Raw genomic sequence first — 24,248 nt, 5'->3', positions numbered from 1 at the left:
ACCTGCTTGTTCTTTTGTGCATTTCCTAAACCTATCAGAAGTATTGGGAACTCAAAATGTTCAGAGAGATCAGTCTTCTTTCCTTTCTCCTCAGATAATCCTGTAGTGACACAAATTTACAGAACTATGCAGTGCATTTAAAATTAATTCAATATGACTACATTTAAAAATACTGAGGAGGCATTATCAAATCAGTTTTCTTGCCAGTAAATTCAACTTTTCTCCTGTGTTTAATATGACAAAAAGATTACTAAATAAGATCTACTCTTACTAAAATCCAAACAGGAATGTAAGTTCAAATATAGGTATAAAATCAGCCTTGTTCTTAGGCATCCAGTGCCTCTGTACACTGAGCAAGGTGGTAATCTGTGTTGAAGTACACACATAGTTTCTCACTTGTAACAATGAAACTCAGTCTGGTTTAAGAAATTACAAGTCTGGGAAAGAGGAAGGGAGGTTTCCTTACAAATTTTACCTTTTTGCATTCGGGTCAGTAACCTCTATCACTAAATGACAAGTCTCTCTGTTCCTAACCAGAGCTCTGATACTTGATGTGTAATACTCATTTTTTAAAGGGAATTTTGTCAGCATAGATGAGAATAAAAATAGGGCTGTTTTTCAGCTGTTTATTTGATTAGGTTTATAACTTGCATGTTTTTAAGAACTTTCCAGGGGACTTCCTAATCAGCAGATAATTCAGGGGGGAAAAATAGTAACTGCCAACAGAACTGGAACACACAGTTCTCAAATTAATTTAATCTTATCAAATGTCAGTGCCTTAGATTTTTCTAAGTACAATTTTGAGACTTTTGACAAAAAGGTACAAGCAAGTCAAGGAGAATAACAACATTACCTAAACCCTTCCTTTTGAAGTGAGTGTTTTGTGTAGGTTCTTCAGCCCTGTTCCTCCATGAAGTACTGTTATTTAATTCACAGTGTGAACTTGTGAACTGTCCCATTGGCAATTGCTCCTCACCTTATTTAGTAAATAGAATAAGGAGCTAATAATGTAAGTTAAGGTTTCATGGGGAAAAAAAGGACATAATTTTATTCTATTTTTATACACTGGCATTTGAAATGCTTTCTCCAGGAATACAAACAATAATAACTTTAATTAGACTTTAATCTTAAAATTGGCTATAGAATTACAAAAATTGCCCTGCATTCTTTGGGAGGAAGGGGGATTAAACAGTGTTTCCATATGGAGAAACTGCATTAAAAGTGTAGCATTTTCCCTATAGAACTGCTCCTTAAAAACACTGAATAACTTTTCACTTCACCAAAACAAGATGTTGAGCTAAATAATCCGATACCAAAACTGTGAACATAAACTTTGTTGCTTTTGCTTCCAGTAAGCAGCACTTTGCTCCAGCCAAGCCACTGATAGCTGGAATTTATCACGGAATTTAGTCTTCTTCAGTCTGAAACAAATAGCAGAGGGTATCTTTAGCCTTGGTAGTTCTGCAACACAGCCAGCTGGGTGAGATATCTGGGTAACAAACAGCTCCAGGAAAAACCAATGAGTCCATTCCTGCACCAGTGTGGGAAAAATTCTCTGTTCTGTAGGTCTTGCACAGTCTGCCATAAATACTCTGTGGGATTTTCATATCATGCAGGAGAAGGGAGAAAGGGACTAAAAACTGCAGAGTGGGATGTTGCATTGTTTTAATGCTTCTGAATTCAGTTTTCAATTAAAGAAAGAATGTATATTTACTCATAAATGCCCATTCCTAAAGCTCAAAAAGTTGGGTACAATTTGGTCCAACTATGGAAACCAATTTGCTGTTGTTTCTTACTGATGACCTTCTTTACCACTCAACAGAAAATAAAGGTTTACAAGTTTCTAATGATAACTTACAGGTATGAAAGGCTTCTTGTTTTATTGGGACAGCAATTCTTATACTTTTAAATCAAAATATAATGGCAAGAGGGAGGTACATTGTTTGTTTTACAAAGAACATGATCTGATATAAAATGCTTATGAGTTATCAGTCAGATTTTTTACAGCTTTTTTTTTTTCAGTGACATAGGCTGTCCCATCTGGCTCAGGAGATAAGGATATTGTGCCAGATGAATGATACAGAAAAAACTACTACAGAGAGCTTGCAGCATCAACTATGTATGCTGCGTGAAAATCACTAGTGTTTTAAAATATTGTCTAAATTCCTTTTTATACAGTTCCTTGGTCAAATTTGTACAAAACCCAAAATGCTCATGCTCTGGCATGATTTTTTATTTGGATGTATGTAAGATAATAGGTTTCTTCAAGGGATTCTACTTTTAAGGATATGGATTTGAATATTCAATATTAGGTGTAGTCATGCCTTTCTAATGTTCCACTTTATTACATGTTCATTAAATCCTGTGTTCACATGATTAGAATTTACACAACCTGTAACCATTTGCATGAGCCAGAACAGGTTATTCACTTTACTAGCTTTGAAGCTTTGCATATTCTACTCAATGAAGTGAAGTATCTAAACCCAAGCCTTGGCTCTAAAATAGGGCAGAAAGGTTTCCCTGTCGAGCAGAAAGGTTTCACAGTACCTGTCCAAGCCCTGACAGCACATCCACTGCCTGCCCCTGGCCCTGGACACCCTCTGGCCTTGGTCACTACTCATCAGGGATGGGAGCACTCCCTCCTTGTGTGCTCAGATTTGCAGTGGCCGCTTCAAACAAGTAACAAAACAGCACAATTAATTTGTTCCACCAGAACCAAACCTTGTGTGTGTACATGTGAGCCAGCCCAGCTCCTGTCAGGGCACAAGGGTTATAGAAGCATAGAATGTTAAGGGTTTGGAAGGGACCTTAAAGACTATCTAATCCCAATCCCTGTCATGTGCAGGGACATCTTCCACTAGACGGGGTTGCTCAAGGCCTTATCCAACTTGGCTTTGAGTGGTGTCAGGGGTGGGGCATCCACAACATCCTCGGCCAACCTGTGCCAGGGTCTAACCACATTTACAGTAAAAAATTTCTTTGTTATATCTAACCTAAATTTCCCCTCTTTCAATTTGCACCCATTATTCCTTGTCCTAGCATAGGACAGGATAGGACAGGATAGGATAGGATAGGCTTTGTGCCTCTCTGGCCATTCCTGGGTCAGGGGGCATCCGCAGATCCCCCTCGTCCCCCGCCCCGGGCCGTCCCCTCCCCTCCCCGAGGGTGTGTCCATCCCATCCCCTCCCCGAGGTGTGTCCGCCCGGCCCGCGGGCGGGGGCGGAGGGAGGGAGGATCCCCCGCTCTCCCCGGCTCGGTTCCCGGCGGGCTGGTTGCCATGCCCCTGAGGAAGCCCCCGGGCAAGCGGCACAGCTCAGACTCGGGCTTGGAGCCGGACCGCGGGGCTCTGCCCCAGGAGCGGGACCAGCGCCCCGGGCTGTCGCAGGGGAAAAAGGACCAGCGCATCGCGCTCTTCCTCAGCGACTTCGACCAGCAGGGTATGGCCGGGGGCGGAGGAGGTGGTGCCCGCCCGCCGGAGCTTCCCTGCCCGGGATGGGTGGAGGGAACAGCGGCTCCCGGCGGGAAGAGCCCCCGGGCCGGCATGGCCGTTCTCGTCCCCTGGAGTGGCTGGTATAGCAGGCGCTTCGACTCCCAAGCCGAGTTTCTCCCGATAAAACGTTAACTTTCTTTTATAAGCGATATTCCAGCTTTTATACTTGGAAATATGTAACACGCATGGCAATAAAAACCTGTTTTGTTTTGAAGCCAAGGAGCACGTCCAGGAGATGAAGAAGGAGCTCGATTCGCTATTGCAAACAGCTGAGAAGGCGTTTGCAGTGGAGCTGCTGAGGATGCCCGCTGCCATCAAGAAAATGAAAAGGAAAGACTTGCTCAGTAAGTGTGCGTGGCCCTGTCCTTGCGAGGGGTGAGGACACGATTAGGGCAGGATGTGTCTGTGACTGGTGTGAGAAAACCTGTAAACTCGGGGACTTTTATAGACAAGTTTGCTTTGTCTGCTGAGTATTTTAAGCTAATCAGCAGCGCTGTTACCCTGCAGATGCTCACTGAGCACTCTTGTTCAAATAGACTGATCTGTGCAAAACAGGGTGTAGAATTAGTGTGTGTATAGACTCTGGAGGGGTTTTATGTGTGCTCTTAAATAGTCATTTAAAGTCTGAAGGACAAGGAATAATTACAAACCTAGTATTTTCTGTGCATGAAAACGTAAGTGCTTCTGTCCATCTGACTCTGTCAATTCCAGCTCCAGAGATTTTTTTTTCTTTGTCAGTTGAAGTCTTTTACTACTGAGCCTTTCACAGCTAGTTGTTCACCTGTGCTGATGAGCAAGCAAGTTTATTTTAACTCCCATTTATGCAGCAGTTTAAGATGTGGTATATTCTGGTGAGAACTGATGTTTTTGGAATCTGTCTTGCAGCTGGAAATTGCAGGGGCCACACAGTGATCAAACTTAAGACTCTTGATGAGTTTACCATAAGCCTGAGTATGAATTTCAGTGCTTTTCTTGAGAAACTTCTGCCTAAAAGCATTAGCCTTCTGCAGTACAATGCGTGTGTGTGGCTCTTCTCGGAATTCAAGTTATATACTATGTGACTACACTCAGTATCCTTTCAAAGATTAAACATACTGAAATTTTCGCGGTTTTGGAGGATGACTCTTGTTCTACATGAATCTTGTTCCAATGCAACATATATGCTAACTAAGGTTAACTATTTAAGCCACTGTAATCCTGAATTACTTGTTCTGCTTCATAGGCTGTAAGATAAAAAACTGAAGATAAAAATGACGCAAGTAATAGTATCTAAACAAGTTACACTTTCTTGAGTTACAGATTTGCAAGGAGGGGAGGAAGTGGCTCTTGCTGCTGCAGTGGTAAGTATGTGTTTTCAAATTTTATCACAGTTTAAATAGAGCTCTTCTCTCCCTGCTGTAAATATTTCAGACAAAATATTTTGTTTGGCTGTGTGTTTAAATAGAAGATGACATGAAAAGACAGCCAGTCACAGTGCAGTTATGAACATTACCTAAATTTTAAGGTCATCTGGTGGCAGAAATTCAGACGTTTCTGAAAAAATAAACTGGTGTTTAGCCAGTCCCACTTCTTGCTTTCATGTGCTTCTGTAACATAATATTCATCTACCAGGCAAAATCTGTTGACCCTCCTTTGTTGTATAAACACTATTTTTTAGACTGACTGCTCTCTAGAAGACATACCAAATCCAAAACTGGTGAGGACCAACAGCAAAAAAGGCAAGTCAATCCAATAAAACATAGCTTGTGGTTCTTAAATATTCTCTCTCTTTTTTTTTTTTTTTTTTAATTGGTTTGAACTGAGCATTTCTAAAGGGAATGTTAAGCCTCAAGAACACAAGAGGGGAAAGTGTGTAACAGTTCCCCTTAGCATTCAGTGTGGAGGATCATGACTTATGCTACTCTTGAGGTACTTCAAAGTACCTCTTGGATTCATCACGGAAAATGGTGAGAAGAGAGAGATTTAAGTGACTTGCCAGTGCTTTACAGTATAGCAGAAGAGCTAGGGAAGTCACCCCTCTTTTCTTGCTTCCCCTTTGACCTTCTGCCCACAGAGCTTTGTAAGAAAAACACCATTTTTCTTCACATCCCAATATATGCAATAAGGAGGACACTGAGATGTAATTCTGTTTTGTCTGGGAGTTAAGGGATTATCTGGTGTCTTTTTAACTGCCCTGTGTGTCTCATTGACTGCAAGGAACAGACAGAGTTTGTTTTGAAGTGTGTCCCAGGTGACTGACCATGGGGAGCAGCAGTGATATGTAACTGTCAGTGGGGAAAATGGCTTTAAACACAAGTCTGAAGTGGTGTTTTGTGCTCTTCCTGAGATTTATATTTTCCTTGTCTTGCTAATACATTTCTAGTTAAGGTAACTACAATTGTGGAATATGAAGACGCCAAGCACGGTTCTGCAAAGAAAGTAACTAAAAAAGTAAGTCTATTTTTTCTTTATATTCAAAAACCATAAGGGCTTAGTCAGTTTTGACCTGCCATGAACCCTGTCAGATCCATGACCAGGCAGGCCAGTGACTTGCTGTTTTTTTGAAAAATCAGCTGTTATAAATTTAACATATTTTAAGTTAAGCAAGGCTAATCAGTATAGTAAATAATTTTCATAATGAAATATAGTATCTGTACTTGTAGTGACTAATTCACACAGACTTGCAAATACTGGCATAGTCATTCTCTCTTGATTTGCCAGTGAGTCTTGAAGCTTTGAGGAACCATTTTTTGTTGAAACTTCTTTTTTTTAAAAAAGCCTTCCTTTTAATTAATTATTTTCTATATTTGAATGACTAGTGCATTCTTTCCATCTTGATCTCTAAACCAAATCAAGTATTAATTTTACCACCTCAGTCTGTCTGTGCAAAGTAGCTCCTCAGCCAGGCACTGAAATATGTAGCAAGATGACAACAAACACAAAAAACATTCAATGCAGAGTTAAAGGCATTAGTTGTAAGGTTTAAAAGTTGGAAGGTGGATATTTGAGACAGGTGGTTGATTGTACAGAACTTCAGTATGAATATGTTTTGACAGTACAAAACTCCTTCTAGAATGCATATTTGCCATTTTGTATATACATAGAACTATATAAAATGCAACACCATGGGGCTTAACTGCTCTTTTTCCACATGGAATTCTTACAGTATTGTTTCCTGCAAATACCTATCATTTTGCTTCCAAATGCCACTTCTTTTAACTGCAGTCTTACATATACATTTTCAGATTTCCAAAACCAAGTCGTTGGTTTCATTGGCCTCTGGTTTAAATGGCAAACTGAACCCTCTTTCTAGGTAAGACTGACCTTTGATAGCTTCTTAAATCCACCTGAACTTGTGAATGCTGAATAAAATTATTTTCAAATCAAGTAGCTGAGATTTGAGCCCAACAGGAATACATCTGATAAGGATGTCTTCCCTGAGTGAGTGAGATGCACTGAGGTGATGTGAAACCTGGACAAAAAAGCACCTCTAGCTGATGAAGGCATGGAATTGTATCTCCCACTGAATGGTGCAGAGTTCTGAGCTTAGGGAATCAGTATAGATTTCCAAACAATACTTAATGGAAGAGAACATGTAAGGAAGGCATTTTTGCTGTGTCAGGACTAATAAATTGTTCTGTAATAAACACTCAGTTTGGTAATTGCAGCCCTCTCTTACCTACTCACATAAATTAATTCTTTTGCTCCTGTATGTTGTTAGGTCCCACAATACCACATTTACCTCAGGAGGGCTTTTTCACATGTGTATACACTGGATCTCTGTCCTGAAGCACTCTCTGATCCATTCTCTAACCCACTGTCTGTCTATCTCCATCTCAGCTAAAACTCCACACTAGATGAGGAGGAATAAATAAAAATAATAATAAAACAAGAACAAACAAACGAAACCCCCCAAACATAACTGATAACTACTTTTTTTTGAGTGTGTTAACATCCTTCTGCAAGTCCCACTTGCAGAAGAGTAGTCTCTTCTCATTGCAGTGCCACAAACCTCAGAGCCACTCCAAAGGTACCCAACAGGTAAGGGGGTTTTGACTTGTTCTTAAGAAATAATTTTGTTAAATACCACAGAATTTCACAGAATATTCTGAGTTGTAAGGGACCCACAGGGATCATGGAGTCCAACTCTTAAGTGAATGGCCCATACAGGGATCAAACCCACAGCCTTGGCATTATTAGCATCATGCTCTAATCAGATGAGCCAAGACACTGTATCTACATTATTATCAATCTAGATATTAATCATCATCAATCCAGATGTAATAGATCTTCATGGTCTGCCCTTAAATTTGACAGTGGGGATGTGAACCAGTTACACTTCCTGCATTGAGTGTGGGTGTTAACTTGCATTCTCATGGAGGTACAGGATTTGATGTCCTAACTAAAATTAGTTTTAAAAAAAATTTATTAAGAATATAAATTCTATTCTCACTCACTATTTAAGGGTTTATGGCTCAAACTTGTTCTCAGAGGCCAGTCTTGATTAAACTGTCACCAACACTGCTGTATTAAAAAAATAAAGCAACCCCCACAAAACCCAAATACATTTATAATCAGTTCTTTGCATATCATATTTTCAATTAACATCATTCTCCATACGCTACAGAGATTGCTTTTGGCTCAAGTCACCAGCTGAAGTGAGAGGATGAATAACTCAAATGGGTCCTAAAACCAGCAACTGGCTGAGTTTCACCTTGGCCTGATATAAATGTTAAAGGCCTGTTTCCATGTAGAACATACCCATTTTTTAGGCAGAGTGAGAAGATTTGTGTAATGAAAGCTTAGGAATTCTGTATGGCATAAGGTGTGCCCTGTCCCTCTGAGAGCAAGCAGCTTTGGTATTTACTGATCTCTCCCTCTGTGGTAGACAGACACAGCACATGTCTTATCTTGAGCCCTGAGGCATGAAAGTTTCCTCTTTCCCAAACTGTAAACATTTACTGCTGATACTGGAGAGTGGATATTCTTGTTACTGAGTGGTCCAAATGTCAGCTTGCTCCCAGGCCTGTAACAGGCTCAGAAGGTTACTGCAGTGTCAGGGGCATAAAACATCACCCAGTGAATGCTGCTGATGGTTGGATTTCCTGGAGTCTTGTGGTAGAACTGGACAAACTTAAAGCTGACTGCCTTTCTTTTAAGTGTAGTTCCTACTACTTGGATTTGACGAAAATTTCCAGCAGACCATAGGAAGTTAATTAACCTCAGACTAACATCTTTATTGTATTCTAGTGCTGGATTACAACAGACGGGCTCAAGAACTTTACCTACTCGTGGAAGAGTTCAAGGCATGTTAAAAAGAAGTAAATCAGTACCCCAAAATAAACCAGTTCCATTTGTAAACATTCCCCTGGCTGATGGACAGGTATATTTTTTATTTTAAACATTTTCAACTTACAGTAGTTGATTAATGTGAATATTCTGGTAGTGATAGCTCTTGTTATTCCTGAATGAGATGCTGCTAAACAAAAGGAAAAACGGTTGCCAAAAGTTTTGCAGTGTAGCAGGGAAGTGCAATTTTTCAGAGAAGCTGGGCACGAGAGTAAAAACTTTCAGAGTAACTTTTAAAACTTTCTCTTCACATTTAGACACTCTGTACAGCTGGTGGAGACCTCCATAATATTGATGTGCAACTACTAAATCAGGATACAGTACAGCACATTCATAACTTGGTGGTAAGCCTAAACTAGTAGACTTAGACTAGTAAACACCTAGTGCTGATTTTTCCTGTGAGATACCCTCACGAATGTAAATTCTAAGTGCTTTAAGTCTTTGGAGTTTAAACCTAAATGAGTTGGCATAATGAGGGAGGGAGTAAGAGGGAGAGGAGAACTGCTGCACATGGACCATGTGTAGGAGTAAATGCCCTTGAAAAAGCATGTGCAGTTTGGTAACGGCCTGGGGGAGCACAGGAGCATCAACTCTTCCTTCTGCACTGCTCTGGTGTCTCTCTTACCATGAGTGCAAAGTGCCATTCTCCTGCCTCATATTCACAAAGGCTAACGAAGCTAAAGCCAAGTTTTGAATCTTATTATAATCTACTATTCTGTGTCCCTTGCTCAGTAAGGACTATATACCTGTTAATTCTCTGCTGCAATTGAATAGGAACTGCCTTACCTTGGACTGAGGGAGGTAAATAGTTTTGAAGCAAAAGGAAGTGGAGCAGAAACTTTGCAGCACATAGTGCCCCACTCCTCTGAAGATGAGGGTACCTGGGCGTAGTTTAAAGTAATAGAAATCCATCCAGACATAAGAAATATTAACCAGTTTACAGTTGTGCAGGTATTGATACTTCAGTGCAGCTATTTGAGTTAAAATAAAAGTCTGGAAGCTGTTCTGTTGTTTTATAACATGGCCCTGCTGTGGGGGAGGGAGTGAGAATTCACTGCTTGCTTTAGCAAGAGCAATGTTTTCTTCTTCTAAGCTCTGTTGGGTGGCTTGAACTAAAATGATTTTTCCCCCCCTTAGAGTGAGCTGACCGTACTCTGTGGAAAGGCAACAGCTAAACCAAGTTAATGGAACTGTCTTGTGCCCACAGGATATTGGTGACAGCTCTGGCATGCTGCCTCTGAAGTGTTTAGATAATGTCTGTTACGTCTTAATAAAGCTGTAAACTGCCCAGTAAATGTTTCTGTAAGCTTTTATATCATGTGATGTGTCTTATTAAGTTCCTGTTATCTCTGTGAAGGATACTAAAGCAGAAGAAAATGTTTTTTCAAGTTCTCTATAAAAGACTTAGTTAAAATCTAACAGCAGTTCACAGTAAAATGAACAATAAGTTAGAGGTAGGAAATAAGTTTGAACTCTGATATTCTAAACAGGACTCTGTTTTTTTACATAACTATACATAAGTGTAAGAATAAACTTCTCCTTTACATTATACATGAAGTGTACAGAACATTCACAAATAGTTAGTCAGGCAGTTCTCAATAGTTTAACCTGAATTAACATCCATTTTCCATTGAATTAATCATGTGGTATCAGCTTCTGATTATTGCAATCAAATGGACATTTCAACATGAACTGTTGACTCCCAAACCACACTGAGGTAAACCTGCAGTTTTTCAAGTGGTTGGAAAAGGCACAGTGTTGGGCATGCTTTGCAACAGGCCAACACATTTCTGTGGGTCCCTCACCATTTGGATGGTGCTGGTGAGAGCCTAAATTAATGCCATCTCAGGACTGGAGGAGAACTAGCCTGAATTACAGTGATCAACTCCTCTTCCACTTTCTACTTCAGCACCCTATCTGAAATCCCTTCCTCCCTTCCCCCTCAAAAAAGCAATTTGAAAGGAGATTTAAAGTTTAGAATATTACTCTTATTTTTCAAGGAGGTGTATCTTACAGCTGCTACTTAAAAGCAGAAGACGGGTGTTGTAATTGTTTAAGCATCACAGGTTAAAGTGGTTGACTTCTTGGAGAACATTAGTCAGGAGAAAGGATCAGCATGTAACCATGGCTTCACAAAAAGCAACCCAAAGTTTTAATAAATGAAAATAAAAGATCCACCAGAGAATGCCACAGCATAAGTCAATACTGAAATACAGATCAAACAGTATTTATTTTTGCTTCATTTTTAGAGTCTATAACAAGGATGTTCAGCAACACTCAAATGCCAATGCCTACCCAAGCACATGGAAACCCCTGGAGTTTGTCCCTCCAACCTCATTGGTAAAATGTCAACAACTATCAGAGCAATAACTAAACAAGTCACACTTCAGATTTGTAAAGAAAAGTAGAGCTTCAACTTTCTCACTTTAACAGGGAGAGAAACCTTGCTATAGAGAGGCAGCTTACCAACCCAACATTGTTCATGCACAACATTCCTTAATTAAGGTCACATTTTTGCCTTGTTGGGGCATTTTTACCAATTCAAAGTAACAGAACTGAAGCTGGAGAACTTAATATCTTCATAATTAAAACAAAGTGCAAACTACTAAGAAAGTAACAAAACCATCTACATTTATTATGTTTCCAGGTCAAACATATTTCTTTTTAAACTGGAAACATTTCTCTAGGAAGTGAGGCTGAATCAGGCTTTGAGTAGGATTCAAAGGCTAAAAGAAAAACACCATTATTTCAGAATATAAGCATCCCCATTTAAATGTTTTCTTATCTTCAAACTGAATTCGGATATCCTTGTGTTTTCTTCACACAAAGGGGACATGGCTGCAACCTTCCCTGTGCCCATTTAGTCATGTTTCAATTCAGGAAAAGACTTTTACGTGGCACACAATTGTTACTTAACCTTAGCTTAGTCTTAAAGCAGCTTCAGCCTCCCTATGTTTACAAAATGTCTATCATCTACATAGTCTCCTCGTACACAGACTAGTTAAAGCCACTGGAAAAGTAAGAGTTACAAGGCAAAAGAAATATATTATACACCAACTGCTTTTATTGAATTTCAGAAACCGTTCACAAGATGGTAGAAAAAACTTACAACCACTTCTAATTCAGTCTTTCATTGTTCCCAGTCAGCTCTAAACCCATTATGTGCAAAGCCCATTTATTACCATGCATCTAGATGATAGATACAGGCTATGAAATTCTTGATTCTACTTGTAGCAGCTTATGCAGGTGCAGCCAAATACCAAGCCTCAGGACAAATTGTACACAAACTTTACAATGAGAATTTGAATTTAAAATATGAAACTTAAAATCTACACAAAACTGATAAAAATCAAGCACAGATACGAGGACAAACTTAAAACCCATGTGAAAAGGAGTCTTGTCTTCCTTTCAAGTGCTTTATTCTGCTACACAGTCAAAATGAAGATGTAAGCTTGTGGTTAGTTTAAATTACACTCTGTAGATACTATAGACCAATTTAAAAGTTACACATACAGCAATAGATGTCCATTGGTTCATCTGGATTACTTATACAATCCAGCTGGATTGTTGAAAACAAGTCAGGCAAAATTTGAAAGAAAATCCTTGTGCAACTTTTTAGACAAATGTTTACTGATGGGCACACTGTACCCCAGGTCCATGATGGCTGCTTTCTTCATCGGAACTATCATTATAAGCTTCACGTCTCTGGCCACCACCTGAACCACGAGTGGTATCAAATTCTTGAAGATCTACCTCTTCTGCATCACCAATTACATTTGGAAATTCTGGTCTAGCTGGCAGAAGATCTTCAAGTTCCTGCCCCAAGAAAAGAAATGCATTCAGTATTGCACCTACAATTGCTGTGTTAAGTCACCAGTTTTCCACAACTTCAAGACACCTCACAGAGCAAGTCTGGTTTAGAAGTCTAAGCAGATGAAAGCCCTGACTCATTTAAAAGTATTTGTGTCAATTGGAAGACACCACGGAAAGAAAACCAACAGCTCGACATATCAACAACCGAAAGTGCAATCAGTAAATACAGTTGCACTCTGAAAACTTATCACAAAGCAACAGAGAGATTCTTCCTCCTGCCTTCGTCTGCATAACATCTGCACAGCTCTTAAATACAGGTATATAAATTCTTATTCCAGGGAGTAATTTCAAGTAACATGTTGCCCATAAAAAAGGTTAAAAGAACAATTGCACTTACATCTAAATTTAAGCACTGAAAGCAAGCACGTGAGGTACAACACATGCCCTCGGCACACCCTGTCAAATAAGACACGACAGTTATGCTTGAAAAACTACTTACTGAAAGCTTTTCTGGGCTAATCCAGTTATTTTCAGGAAACTGAACGTCAAATTTAATGTAAAGATCCCCCTTCTCAAAAGGATTGCGATACTGTGGCATTCCTTCACCTCTGACTACACGGACACAGCCTGGAATTCAAAGAGAAGTAAGCTGGAGAGTGCTACTGCAGAACCATTGCCTCCACACAGTTCTCTTAGTTTTCCTTGCTTAGGTTCAGTCAACAGGACAAGAATGGGATTAAACGTTAAAGCGTCACAAAAGCACAATCAGAGAAATGCTCATCAGGCCCAGCTTACCTGGTTCAATTACTTTTCCAGGAGGATATTTAACCACAATCTGACGTCCATCAAGGTGCTTAAAGGTGAACTGAAACCCACACAGTGCTTCAACAAGTCCAATCTTGTGTGTCATATGCAAATCATTCACATCTCGCTGGAACACCTGGAAAACAAAACCAGATGCCTTTTCTAGTCCTATGGTCATAACACCACCATGCTCATTATTTAATAAGTTCATTATTATTCATCCTTAAAATTCAATGTCAGAGCAACAGCCTTTGTATAAGTTAACTTGATTCTGTTAATTCAGACTGTTTAATGTGCTTGGAAAGTTTGTGCCTGACACAAGTGTCATCTAAGATAAGGCAAACCACACTACATGCTGTGAGCTAAGGTTTAAATTAAACAAGGCCTGTATAGCAGCACTGCTCTTTTACCTCCATCATCTTCCACACAGCAATGTACCAACAAAAGTTACAGCAGTACTTTCCCTGCACTGAATTATATAAACCACATCTTTGTTTCTCAGCTTCTATTTTGTCATCATGCATATCTGCTTTAGCAAACTGGATCTACAGCAGGACTTCAATCAGTTAGTCCACAGCCGTCAGAAGTGATCTTTAAGCCATATTGTTCAAGATTCTTAATCAGAGTAAATCTAAGATTTATCCATTGGTAGAATCATGACTGCCACCTCATGGAAAATTTTAAGAACATTAGAAGTCTATCTAGTTTTATTCTCTAGGACAAAGTACAGACTGACAGATTAGCAGTCCTTGACACAGCTTTGAAAATCTTGCAAAGTACCTAATTATCAGCTAACCAACATTATATCCTTAATATATGACTGGAGTTTAAATTTGTACTCAATGGTATTCCTTCTGTCACAACAGACACACCCCCCTTCCCCTGAGTATAACACACTATTTATTTCATCACAGTAATACCTGGCATTTTTAAACAAAAGCGTTCAAAAAAAAAAAAAAAAAGCGCAGTCACCTCAACCCTGCCCAAGAAAGTCTTAACAGAAAGAGATAAACTGCCATATTTAATTCCAAAGTGCAACCTATCCACTCCAGAATACAGTGAGCACGAGTCTAGTATAAAATAATAATGCTTCTGCTTTGTTAGTGAATCAGCAACATCACCATTTAGTGTTATTTCCAGAACCACAGTGACAGACACAGAAAGCACCATCTGGGGATTTTATCAGGAGTTCCCTGCCATGTCACAAGACATTCAAAAAAGCAACATTTAGCATTTTGTTAGTGTCACAAGCAAAGCAGATTAAAGTTAACAACCTGAACAGCTCTTCACTGCATCTACTGCATCAAAGTCACTCTGAGCTTATCTAAGAAAGCTACCTTTTATTAGCAGTAGGAAGCACCAGAATCTGCCTGTCCTCTGGCTAAGGACTTGCAGAGTTTTCTCTGGCTCACCATGAAAGCCACGTTACATGCTATAAATTTATTAAAAGCTACTCACCATCTCTCCCAGAGCTCCAACTATATGAATTACTTTAAATGAATGGCCATCTATACAACTTAAATATTAACAACTAGGATAAAGGGCATTTAAAAGACAAAAGCATTACCTCATTCTCCTTTTCTTGGAGCAAAAGGACAATATCGCCTGGTTCCACACCTGGAGCCTGATCTGCTTCTCCACTGAATGTAATTCTTTGTCCATGTTTCATGCCTTTGTCTACATGGACTTCAAGTATTTTTACCTCCTTGATCACCTTCTTCCCTTCACATTTTTTACAGCGGTCTTTTTCATTAATTACTTCACCTAAGTAAAGACAATTTTTGAGTTCAGTGATTTCCACATAATTGCATCCAATTCTGAAGAAAAACTATTTGAAAGCAGGTTGAAGAATTCATGCAACACAACTAGTGATTTAGATGTTGCTTTATGAATTCCTCACAAGAGAAAATCCAGGCTTCATTTACCCTAGCTGGGAGAGGGGGAAGGAAGGGAAAAGAAAAAAGGTGGGGTGTCAGTAAATAACAACAAAGATACACAAAACCTTCCACGCTGTTTTATCAAGGATTTTGAAAAATGACAAACCAAGACTTTGTGTTCCTTAAGTCCTTACCATTCAACTTACTACCCTTAAAATAAATGAAAAACCTATTTTCCTATTTCTTGTAATGCTAGGGATAACATAAACTAAAGCCACACTGAAGCAACTCTTCTCCCTTAAAAGTCAGCACAGAAATTCCAAAATATTTCAATGAATTTAGGAAACTTAGTTCCACTTCTGTTAAAAACAGTGAAAAAGGATTACTGGATTTTGTTCCCTGCCAGTCCCATCTCCCAGTATATCCCCAGAACACAGTACTGTGTAAATGCATCCAGCAGGAGTCTTGCACACAAAATATGAGTAGGTCAAATCAGTTTAATGCAAGAGCAATACAAAGGTTTTCCCACAGAAACAATCCAGTGTTTTCTGACACATGAGGGATTTCACCTCTATACTCTGAAACTTTGGTTAGTTTTTCATATTATCTGTGACCTCTAGAAAGGCAATTACTGTTTCCAGCAAACTGCAGGATGATGATCCAAAATGGCTTCAAGACTCTCTTCTACCTCACCTTTGTCAAGAGAGCTTTGTCTTTGTACACAGCAACCACAGTATTATGGCACACACACTGCACAACTTCAGTACTAAGTGCCACAAGCAGATGCACTTGCTTTAGAACATTAAACTTTTCAGCTTAAACCACCGTTCTGTGAAACACAGCACAACATTATGATCCAGTTGAAACTACTAAATATGTAGGTTAGGTATGTGAAATGATAAAGACAACATCATTTATGAAATGTTTTGACTAGTCACAAAATACAACTCTTTTTACTCATCACAACCCTCGAAATTACAATCATCCACAGGGTGATGTTACTACTCTGCAAACTGCAGAAGACCTAAAAAGAAGTCACACTAAGTGCAGATCACGTGCTGAGCTTGTTCCCCCCAAAAAGAACCAATTCAGCCAAAGATATCTTCTTAATTTGAAGAAGTTAAAAATTCAATTTTAGGTTTCCATTTTTAACCTAAAGCTGTCCTTGGATATTAGGAGATGCGAAAAGACAAGTAGTTCCTAAACCAGCAATATCTTAGTTTTTTCTTTAACACAAGAATAAAAGCAATAAGTAATACCCACATCTGAGTGTTTTTAAAAACAATCTATCCCTATTGTTCAAGCCTCTAAGCTGCTTTTCAGCATTAAACACTGTAAATCTTGCTGCTGTTCTGAGTAAAATGATTCCTCCGTGTTGACACCAGATTGAGACACAGCTGAGTAGATGGGGGTAGAACTGTCCTGGATAAGTTCCTCCTGAGACTTAAGCAGAAGGTTGAATCCAACCACACACATTTAGCAGCAGAGCACAGCTTGGCCTACCTTCTCCATTGCAGTCAGAGCACACAGACTGCATCTGCTGAACCATCCCCGGGGCCAGCTGTCGGATCATGATACGCACTCCTCTGCCCCGGCACGCGTTACACTTCTGAACAGATCCAGCCTTCCCTCCCTGCCTGCAATGGAAACCACCAGTTGCATGAAAGGTTAGTTTTTCAGAAACATACAACCAAAAAAACCCCTCCATCAGAAGGTTAACATGCCTACATGCCTAACTGCACTGCCAATTAGAATTAAGTTCTCTCCTGTCCCATCCTTCCCCCAGACAAAGCCCTTGAATAGTTCCGGTTCCATCAACAGTGTCATTCAAGTTCAACAATTTACTAGTCTGAAAGCAGGCTCCAGTAAGTCAAATACTGATAAAGATCTGACATAGGACATCCTTCATTACATTATCTGCCAACAAAGCAATCAGAGAACTCAAAAATACAAACAAACTTACCCATTACATGCACTACAAAGGACATTCTTGCTAAGTTGTAGTTTAGTTGTCTTTCCATTATACAGATCTTCTAAAGAGACTCTAGAAAATAAAGCATTTCTCCTGGGTTATCAATTAACAACTTACTTTCCTCATGTGATTAAAATACTTACCTAGGACAAATGAAAACTAGAACTTCATAAAAAGATTAAATCTGGTATTAAAATATGATTTTAAAGCACCGTTTTGGCTTCCATGAGGAATTACTAAAAAATATATGTCAATATACACTTGTAAACCTGAACACAGTTTCAGAGAAAAGCTGTAATTTAATCAGAAGCCAGATAGGACTGCTTGTGTTTCTCAATAGGAAACAAGCTGATCTAGCATTTTAGGTGTTATTATATAGTCATAATTAATTACTATTTGTAGTTCTACACAGCAGGTGAGACAGTCCAGACAATATTTATGGTATGAATACGTAAGAACACATTTAGAATACTTACTACTGCACTGGCTTCCCACACAAGAGAGTTTAGTGAGGTGGGATTAGCATGTCCTCAAGGCCACTCAATCCCTTAAGACTTGTTCATGTTTTAATTTTTTTAGAAGCTCTTGAACACACTATCAAACTCCAATAACTTTTACATACTGCTAGAAGATTATGTACACATACTTAGTGTTTCTCCTACAAGGGTCTGTTGGTGAATAGAAACTGCATTGATGCTTGGCATCAGTGTTTGCAAATAATAACAAAACCAAAGCTAATTAATAATATACCAAGCAGCACTTAGCTGCTAAACTAAGCATGTAAAATTAAACAGATTTTACTAAGCACGGTTTGCTGACCACAGGAAAGACGTAGCTTAACTTAAGAACTTAGAAAGGACCTGCTCAGCAGGCAAAAAGCCAGTCACGACTGCAGGAAGAGATCTACAAAACACAATTAGATGTGACATTCAAGAATGGCTTTGAAAAGAAGCCAAACCAAAACCAAACCCGCCTCACACACTTTTCCATTAATTACAAGGTTCAGCTGTAGTTCCAGCTGATATTGGACAATGAATGCAAGTCAACTGAAGTCTTTACAGAGCACTTCCACTTTTTTAAGAATCCAGCTAGTAAGTAATACTTGCTTGTTGAAGTTTTTTTCAGGTAAGAACTATCAAACATAGTTAAAGAGCAAAACAAACTAAATAAAGCTAATGAAGTACATACATTCTAATAACATGGCAAATCAAATTACCAAGTTAATACAAGGTTATACGGATTAACCAACCATTGGTAACTCCACTGACCACCCTCCTGCTCTACACACAACATGCAGGTCTGAAAACCACTGCAGACAGCAGAGGATCTTTACCGAGAAGCAAATTAAGAACAGAAACCAGCAGAGCCAACTACTGATCAGGAAAGCTTGGAACTACAAACTGCAGTACCAAGATACTCACTTGAGTGGATGCATCATATCTTCTCCTCTTCTTCTACCATTACGACTTCTACTCTGACCTCCCATGAAATTGAACAATCCACCACCAAAGATATGGGAGAAAATATCGTCCATTCCACTGCTTCCACTCCCTTCTCGGAGACCCTGCTCTCCATATCTATCATATAACTCACGTTTCTCCGGGTTCGACAATACTTCATAGGCAAAGCTTATTTCTTTGAACTAGAAGAGGAACAGTCAAAACAGTGCATGGTAATTTAGAACTTCAAGGGAGTATTTTACTTGTTTCTTGCCCAGCATGAACATCCACCAATTACGGAACAGTTTTCCACCCTTCTTCTAATATAACTTATTCTAAGCAAGATTTAAAGGTCAAACTTGGGCTCAGTTGTCACTTAGTTGTGCTACTCCTTACCATAAAATAAGACATTTTACTGCAAACCTTGGCTATCTTTATTCTTTACTGATCTTAGAATAAGACAAGATTTCTTACAAATAAAAAAATAAAATAAAATTAAAAAAAAAAATACAACCAAAAACACAACCCTAAGTACACAAGACTGCAGAAGCCAACAGGGAAAATACCCAACAGAGCTAATGACATACTAATGGCAAAGACTTCAAGATATGCTAGTAGGCACTTACAATTAAGTAACTTAGTAAAATGTATATTAATGTATTTGTACTTATAACAAATTATTATCTTTTCATAGTCATCTCTGTTCACCCCTAAGCAGCCATTAGAACTTCAATTTTGTTAAAGATAATCAGCTGAGTCAACCTAATTGACAATTTTTAAATTGCTTTCAGCATAACAAACCTAATTCAACCTTCCCACATATGTAATTTGTTTTATGCTGCAGCAGTTTCAAGAACCTCTACAACATACACTTTTCCATGCTGGAAAAGCTTGGAAAACTGACTACCTTTTTCAAATACCTACACAGATGCCAATGCCAGCTGACACCATCTCAGCAGACAAAGAGAGGCAGTTTTCTCCTCAGCATTACCTTCTCTACCAGTTTGACTCAGCCAGCTACTGCATTTTGTCATGAGGCACATTGGCAGATTTTGAGACTGTGAAAAAAGTTGACTAGACAAGGTCCCATCTTACACATATTATTTTTCAACAGATTGAACAGCAAGCCCCCAACACCTGTACTTTGTTCCTTAGATGCTGCTGTAGTAGCAAACTTAAGGCATTTTAAAAAAAAAGTTGTCTTACTTTGTCGCCTGCATTTGGATTCTTATCAGGATGGTATTCCTTAGCCAGCTTTCTGTATGCCTAGTTGAAAAAAGGTAGAAAATTAGTTTAAATTTAAATTAATTAGTTTTTTTCTGCGAAACTCAAGTAATGTCCCCAAAAAGAAAGAAAATCCTAATAAATCAAAATGAAAAAGTTCTAGTGTTTCAAAATCACTCATACATTGAAATGATATATAAAACATTCTGCCATTGCTACGTGCATAAATTAACTACACTTGGATTTAAACACAGCTATAGCACACAATAGCTAGAACTAGTTTTTCTGCTTCTCTTCATTAGCTTACAGGAAGAATCCCATTGGACTTTCATTAAAATTACTTACTGTAGAGAACCCACTCAAAACCTACAGCACAACAGCAAATTTCAGCCCGTTTGTCTTTCCCCTCAATCACAGCAGTAACTAACAACAAAATGGCTGCCTCAGCTTCTCATTCAACCCTACAACCACTCCTCACAACCATCATTTTATTCTTCCTAACCTATCAATAATGCAAGATTTCATCTCACTGTGAACTAAGTACATGAGTTACATGTGCAGAAACTTACATATTTATTTAACTTCACTATTCTAAAACAGCAGGATGAAAAAGTACAGCCAAATATCCAGAAGAAATTTTTCAGAATGTTTTTTTTGACCAGAGCTTTGACTCCCAGGATCATCACTTGCTGTTCAGCAGCTCTTCATCTGTTCCACTTACACTTCAGAAGACCACATCAAATTAACACAACAGGCAGAGACTGTTCCTACAATTTGAGTTTCTGACAGTAAAGACCACAACCCTTCCCCCATTGCAGCTCAGTACCCCTCAGAAACAATCAAGGAACAGATATTAACAAGTTACGTTGTATACAGTCTTTTATTCTCTAAATTACATGTCCCTTAAAAAGCTACAGTGACGCAATTGCAAAAAACTGAAATATCAGTTCTTAGAGTGGACTTTCCAAAGGCTTTATTTCTGTATAATTGAGCACCTAAACTAACTCTTTAGAACTCCAGTGTTAAGAGAGCTTTACACACAAAGCTTTACAGAGATCATAACTTTACAACTTCTGAAAAAGAAAATTTCCTTTTTCTATATCTGCACAGTTACTTTGCTTTACTGATTTTGTCTTGAAACACTCTGTACTTCTGTATGCAATCAATCAAGAAATGAAGCTTTATAAAGACCTAATGAAATAAAAGCAGAATGTTGACATTACAAGCTAAATATTCTGAACCATAATATAAAGAACAAAAATCACACGTCTTCAGGACAAATTACCCATCAGTAACAAGGCCTAACTGTCCACAAATCTACGCATTCTGTAAGAATGGATTTTCCCCACATATTTTAAGGAGCCTAGCCAAGAAAAAAAACAAACCACCACTGAACTGATAACCTAAATAACATTATCTAATCAGGAAGAAAGGAGCTCACACGGTGATCTTCAAAAAGATGTCTCTTTGCTGATAACAGCATTCCAGGCCCCAGCAATTTTTACAACTACCCACGGCCCTAAAGGAAGCCATTACTATTCATTTAATCAGAAATAGATTCAGAATCAAGGTCTACACTGGCAACATATTGTAATTTGAATAAAAGTTAATTTAACCAGTGTTAAGACCTATTCTCTCAGCCCCTTTTGACTGAGATATTGACTGTCTTCGCTTTTCTATACTGTTGTAAATATGCTAAAATAGGAGATTTTAAAGCATCCATGAAACCTCTCAATGAGGGTAACACATTGATGAACTCCTTGCTGTAGAAGCTGGAAACTTCACATTCCACGATTAGTTTAACCTGTAGTAATTAATACTAAGCAATGCAGGCTACCCTAGTAGAAAATGTGTCCCAAGTTTCTCACTCTTACAGGACACGGATATATTTAAGAGAGTTCTGTAAGAAAATACAATATTCTCCTGGGCAGTGCTGTACACCAAGCACAACCTTCCATCTCCAGCACTATATTTCAACACTGCAATCGCCGATCCCTGCACAAATGAGGCTGCCGCGAGCATGCCGGGTAAGGCGCAGTTGTCGGTGCCAGCACCACCCACCCGCGGAAGCCGCTGCGAGTGAACTGTCTGGTTCATTCTCCTCCCTCACGTGTGAACGGTCATTACGGCCCTCCACAAAAAAAGTGCTTCATACGCTACAGGGTGTGATCGCTGTGGTGATGACCCGGCTGCGAGCTCTCACCTCCGCTCTTTGTTTACCTCGCCCCGCCGCTCCCGGCCCGGGAGAGGATCCCCTGTGAGAGCGGGACCGAGCCCCCCCCGGCCCGCACGTGGGGCGGACAATGGCCCCGGAGAGGATCCACCCGCGGGGATTCCCCCCCTCCCCAAAACAGCTCTTCCCGGCCGCGCACCGCACGGTGCCGCGGGGGCGGGACGAGCCGCGTCCCGCCCGCGCCTGGAGCCCGCGCGGGGCCCGCTGGAGCAGGGTCGAGCCGGGCCGGGCCCCGCCGCCCCCTCCTCTTCCTCCTCCTCTTCCCGCCGGGCCCTCGCCCTGCCAGCGGCCTCCCCGCGGCCCCGGCCCCGCCGCCCCCGCGGCCCCGCTCCCCTCACGGTCCGCCCGCGAGCCTTGCCCGGCCGGGCCCGGCCTCCCCACCCCCCGCACCGCCCGGCCTCCGCCCCTGCGCCGCACCTTCTTGAGCTCGTTGTCGGAGGCGCCGGGCGGCACCCCCAGGATATCGTAGAGCTTGGTGTCGGCCACGTTGGCCATGTCGTGCGGGCGGTGGGGCCGAGCGGGGCCGGGCGGGCCGAGGGCGGGCGGGCAGGGCCGGGACCGGCGGCAGGACACGGGCACGGGCCGCCCGCGACGTCACCGCGCACTCGCTGCGTCACCGCGCCCGCGACGCGCGGGCGGTGCGGCCCCGCCCCCGCCGCGGGGCCGCCTGACCCAGTTGCGTTGCGGGGCGGCAGGGGGCGCTGTGCGCGGGCACCGTGAGGGGAGTGCCGGCGGGAGGGTGGGCTGTGCCCGGTATGAGGGCGCTGCGCACCGGACCGGGCTCCGCAGGTGCCCCTCCGCTCGGGTCACGGCCACGGAATCAGGGAGGTTGGAAAAGACCTTCATGGTCATCGAGTCCAACCTGTGACCGATACCCACTTTGTCATCCAGCCTGGAGCGACTGAGTGTTTAAGCACCTCCAGGGACAGTGACTCCACCGCCTCCCTGGGCAGCGCATTGCAATGTCTAATCACCCCTTCTGTGAAGAAGTTGGTCCTAATGTCCAAGCCAAACCTTCCCTGGTGCAGCTTGAAGCTGCATCCTCTTGTCCTGTCACTTGTTGCCTGGGAGAAGAGCCTGACAACCCCCTGACAACAACCTCCTTCAGGGGGTTGTAGAGAGTGATAAAGTCACCCCTGAGGCTCCTTTTCTCCAGGCTAAACACCCCCAGCCCGCTCAGCCACTCCTCAAAGGACATGTGCTCCAGACCCTTCCCCAGCTCTGTTCCCTTCTCTGGACACACTTCAGCCCCTCAGTGTCCTTCCCAAATTGAGGGGCCCAGAACTGGGCCCAGCACTCGAGCTATGGCCTCATCAGTGCCCAGCACAGAGGGACAATCACTGCCCTGCTCCTGCTGGACACGCTATTGCTGGTACAGGCCAGGATGGCAGTGGCCTCCTTGGCCACCCGGGCGCATGATGGTTAAAGTTCAGCTGCTGTCGACCAGCAGGTCCTTCTCCACTGGGCAGCTCTCCAGCCACTCTGCCCTCAACCTGTAGCACTGCATGGGGTTGTTGTGGCCAAAGTTTAGGTCCCAGCATTTGGTCTCACTGAACTTTCTTCAAGGACATGTTGCTGAGCAGTTATAAATACAGCATTGGTACCCATCTGCTCAGTTTTTGTGCTTTGCTGCACTACTGGGATCTGAAGCGCCAGTTGCTATGCTGGGCCCAGAGTGACTCACAAAGTGTACCAGCCCCAAGGCCCCAGCTGGGCACCACTTCTAGCAGACAAATAAAAAGCCGGGTTTTGTCTAATTAGAGATTTGTCTCTTAATGCCTGGTGAGGCACTATTGAGCCTTTCCTCTGGTGTAGTCTCCTTGTCATTAGCCTCTTGTTAGGTGGGAGCTGCTGGAAGAGTCCAAAATTTGTGGCAGATGTGTGGCTTAGGATGACAGGATGGGGTCTGTAAATAAGGGCAGAAAACAGGAAATCAGCTTCCTGACTCCTCTCTGGGTAAACCCAGGTTGTGCTTCAGAGAGGGTGCTCCCTGAAGAAGAGGTGAGCAAGGCTGAGCCCTGAGGAGAGTCTGCTGGGAACAGATTACTGGTCTGGCATATAAGAGGGA

General features: G+C 41.2%; 2 protein-coding genes across 2 annotated transcripts; one reads left to right on the top strand and one right to left on the bottom strand.

Moving 5' to 3' along the window:
* The first annotated feature begins 3,221 nt into the window (after positions 1 to 3,221).
* Positions 3,222 to 10,131, top strand: LOC114067517 (borealin-2-like). Its single transcript, XM_027903036.1, has 10 exons — positions 3,222 to 3,437; positions 3,706 to 3,834; positions 4,790 to 4,830; positions 5,148 to 5,208; positions 5,853 to 5,920; positions 6,715 to 6,782; positions 7,472 to 7,510; positions 8,720 to 8,852; positions 9,076 to 9,162; positions 9,956 to 10,131. Exons 1-10 carry the CDS (start codon positions 3,278 to 3,280, stop codon positions 10,001 to 10,003), a joined length of 834 nt encoding a protein of 277 aa, XP_027758837.1. The 5' UTR covers positions 3,222 to 3,277; the 3' UTR covers positions 10,004 to 10,131.
* Positions 10,132 to 10,947: 816 nt separating this feature from the next.
* Positions 10,948 to 22,798, bottom strand: DNAJA2 (DnaJ heat shock protein family (Hsp40) member A2). The gene is made up of 9 exons (XM_027902980.1): positions 22,598 to 22,798; positions 19,930 to 19,989; positions 18,706 to 18,926; positions 17,276 to 17,356; positions 16,816 to 16,949; positions 15,003 to 15,199; positions 13,427 to 13,571; positions 13,131 to 13,258; positions 10,948 to 12,634 (listed from the first exon to the last, which is right to left on the bottom strand). The coding sequence occupies exons 1-9, from the start codon at positions 22,673 to 22,675 to the stop codon at positions 12,446 to 12,448; spliced, it is 1,233 nt and encodes a 410-aa protein (XP_027758781.1). The 5' UTR covers positions 22,676 to 22,798; the 3' UTR covers positions 10,948 to 12,445.
* Positions 22,799 to 24,248: the final 1,450 nt, after the last annotated feature.

Source organism: Empidonax traillii, unplaced genomic scaffold, assembly GCF_003031625.1.
Source record: "Empidonax traillii isolate 1590-97213 ecotype Southwest subspecies unplaced genomic scaffold, ASM303162v1 scaffold23:size2178997, whole genome shotgun sequence".
Taxonomy (NCBI): Eukaryota; Metazoa; Chordata; class Aves; order Passeriformes; family Tyrannidae; genus Empidonax; species Empidonax traillii.
Note: the sequence above shows the minus strand (reverse complement) of the source record. Positions and strands in the feature narration are given on the sequence as shown.

Bases quoted from the DNA above. Each gene is read 5' to 3' on its own strand.
- DNAJA2 (XM_027902980.1), bottom strand. From the start codon at position 22,675: ATGGCCAACGTGGCCGACACCAAGCTCTACGATATCCTGGGGGTGCCG. The intron at 17,357-18,705 runs GTGAGTATCTTG...TTTATTTTCTAG, and splicing joins GATATGATGCATCCACTCAA to AGTCTCTTTAGAAGATCTGT. The intron at 12,635-13,130 runs GTAAGTAGTTTT...TTCTTGGGGCAG, and splicing joins TTAGCCCAGAAAAGCTTTCA to GAACTTGAAGATCTTCTGCC.
- LOC114067517 (XM_027903036.1), top strand. From the start codon at position 3,278: ATGCCCCTGAGGAAGCCCCCGGGCAAGCGGCACAGCTCAGACTCGGGC. The intron at 5,209-5,852 runs GCAAGTCAATCC...ATACATTTCTAG, and splicing joins GAGGACCAACAGCAAAAAAG to TTAAGGTAACTACAATTGTG. The intron at 5,921-6,714 runs GTAAGTCTATTT...ATACATTTTCAG, and splicing joins CAAAGAAAGTAACTAAAAAA to ATTTCCAAAACCAAGTCGTT.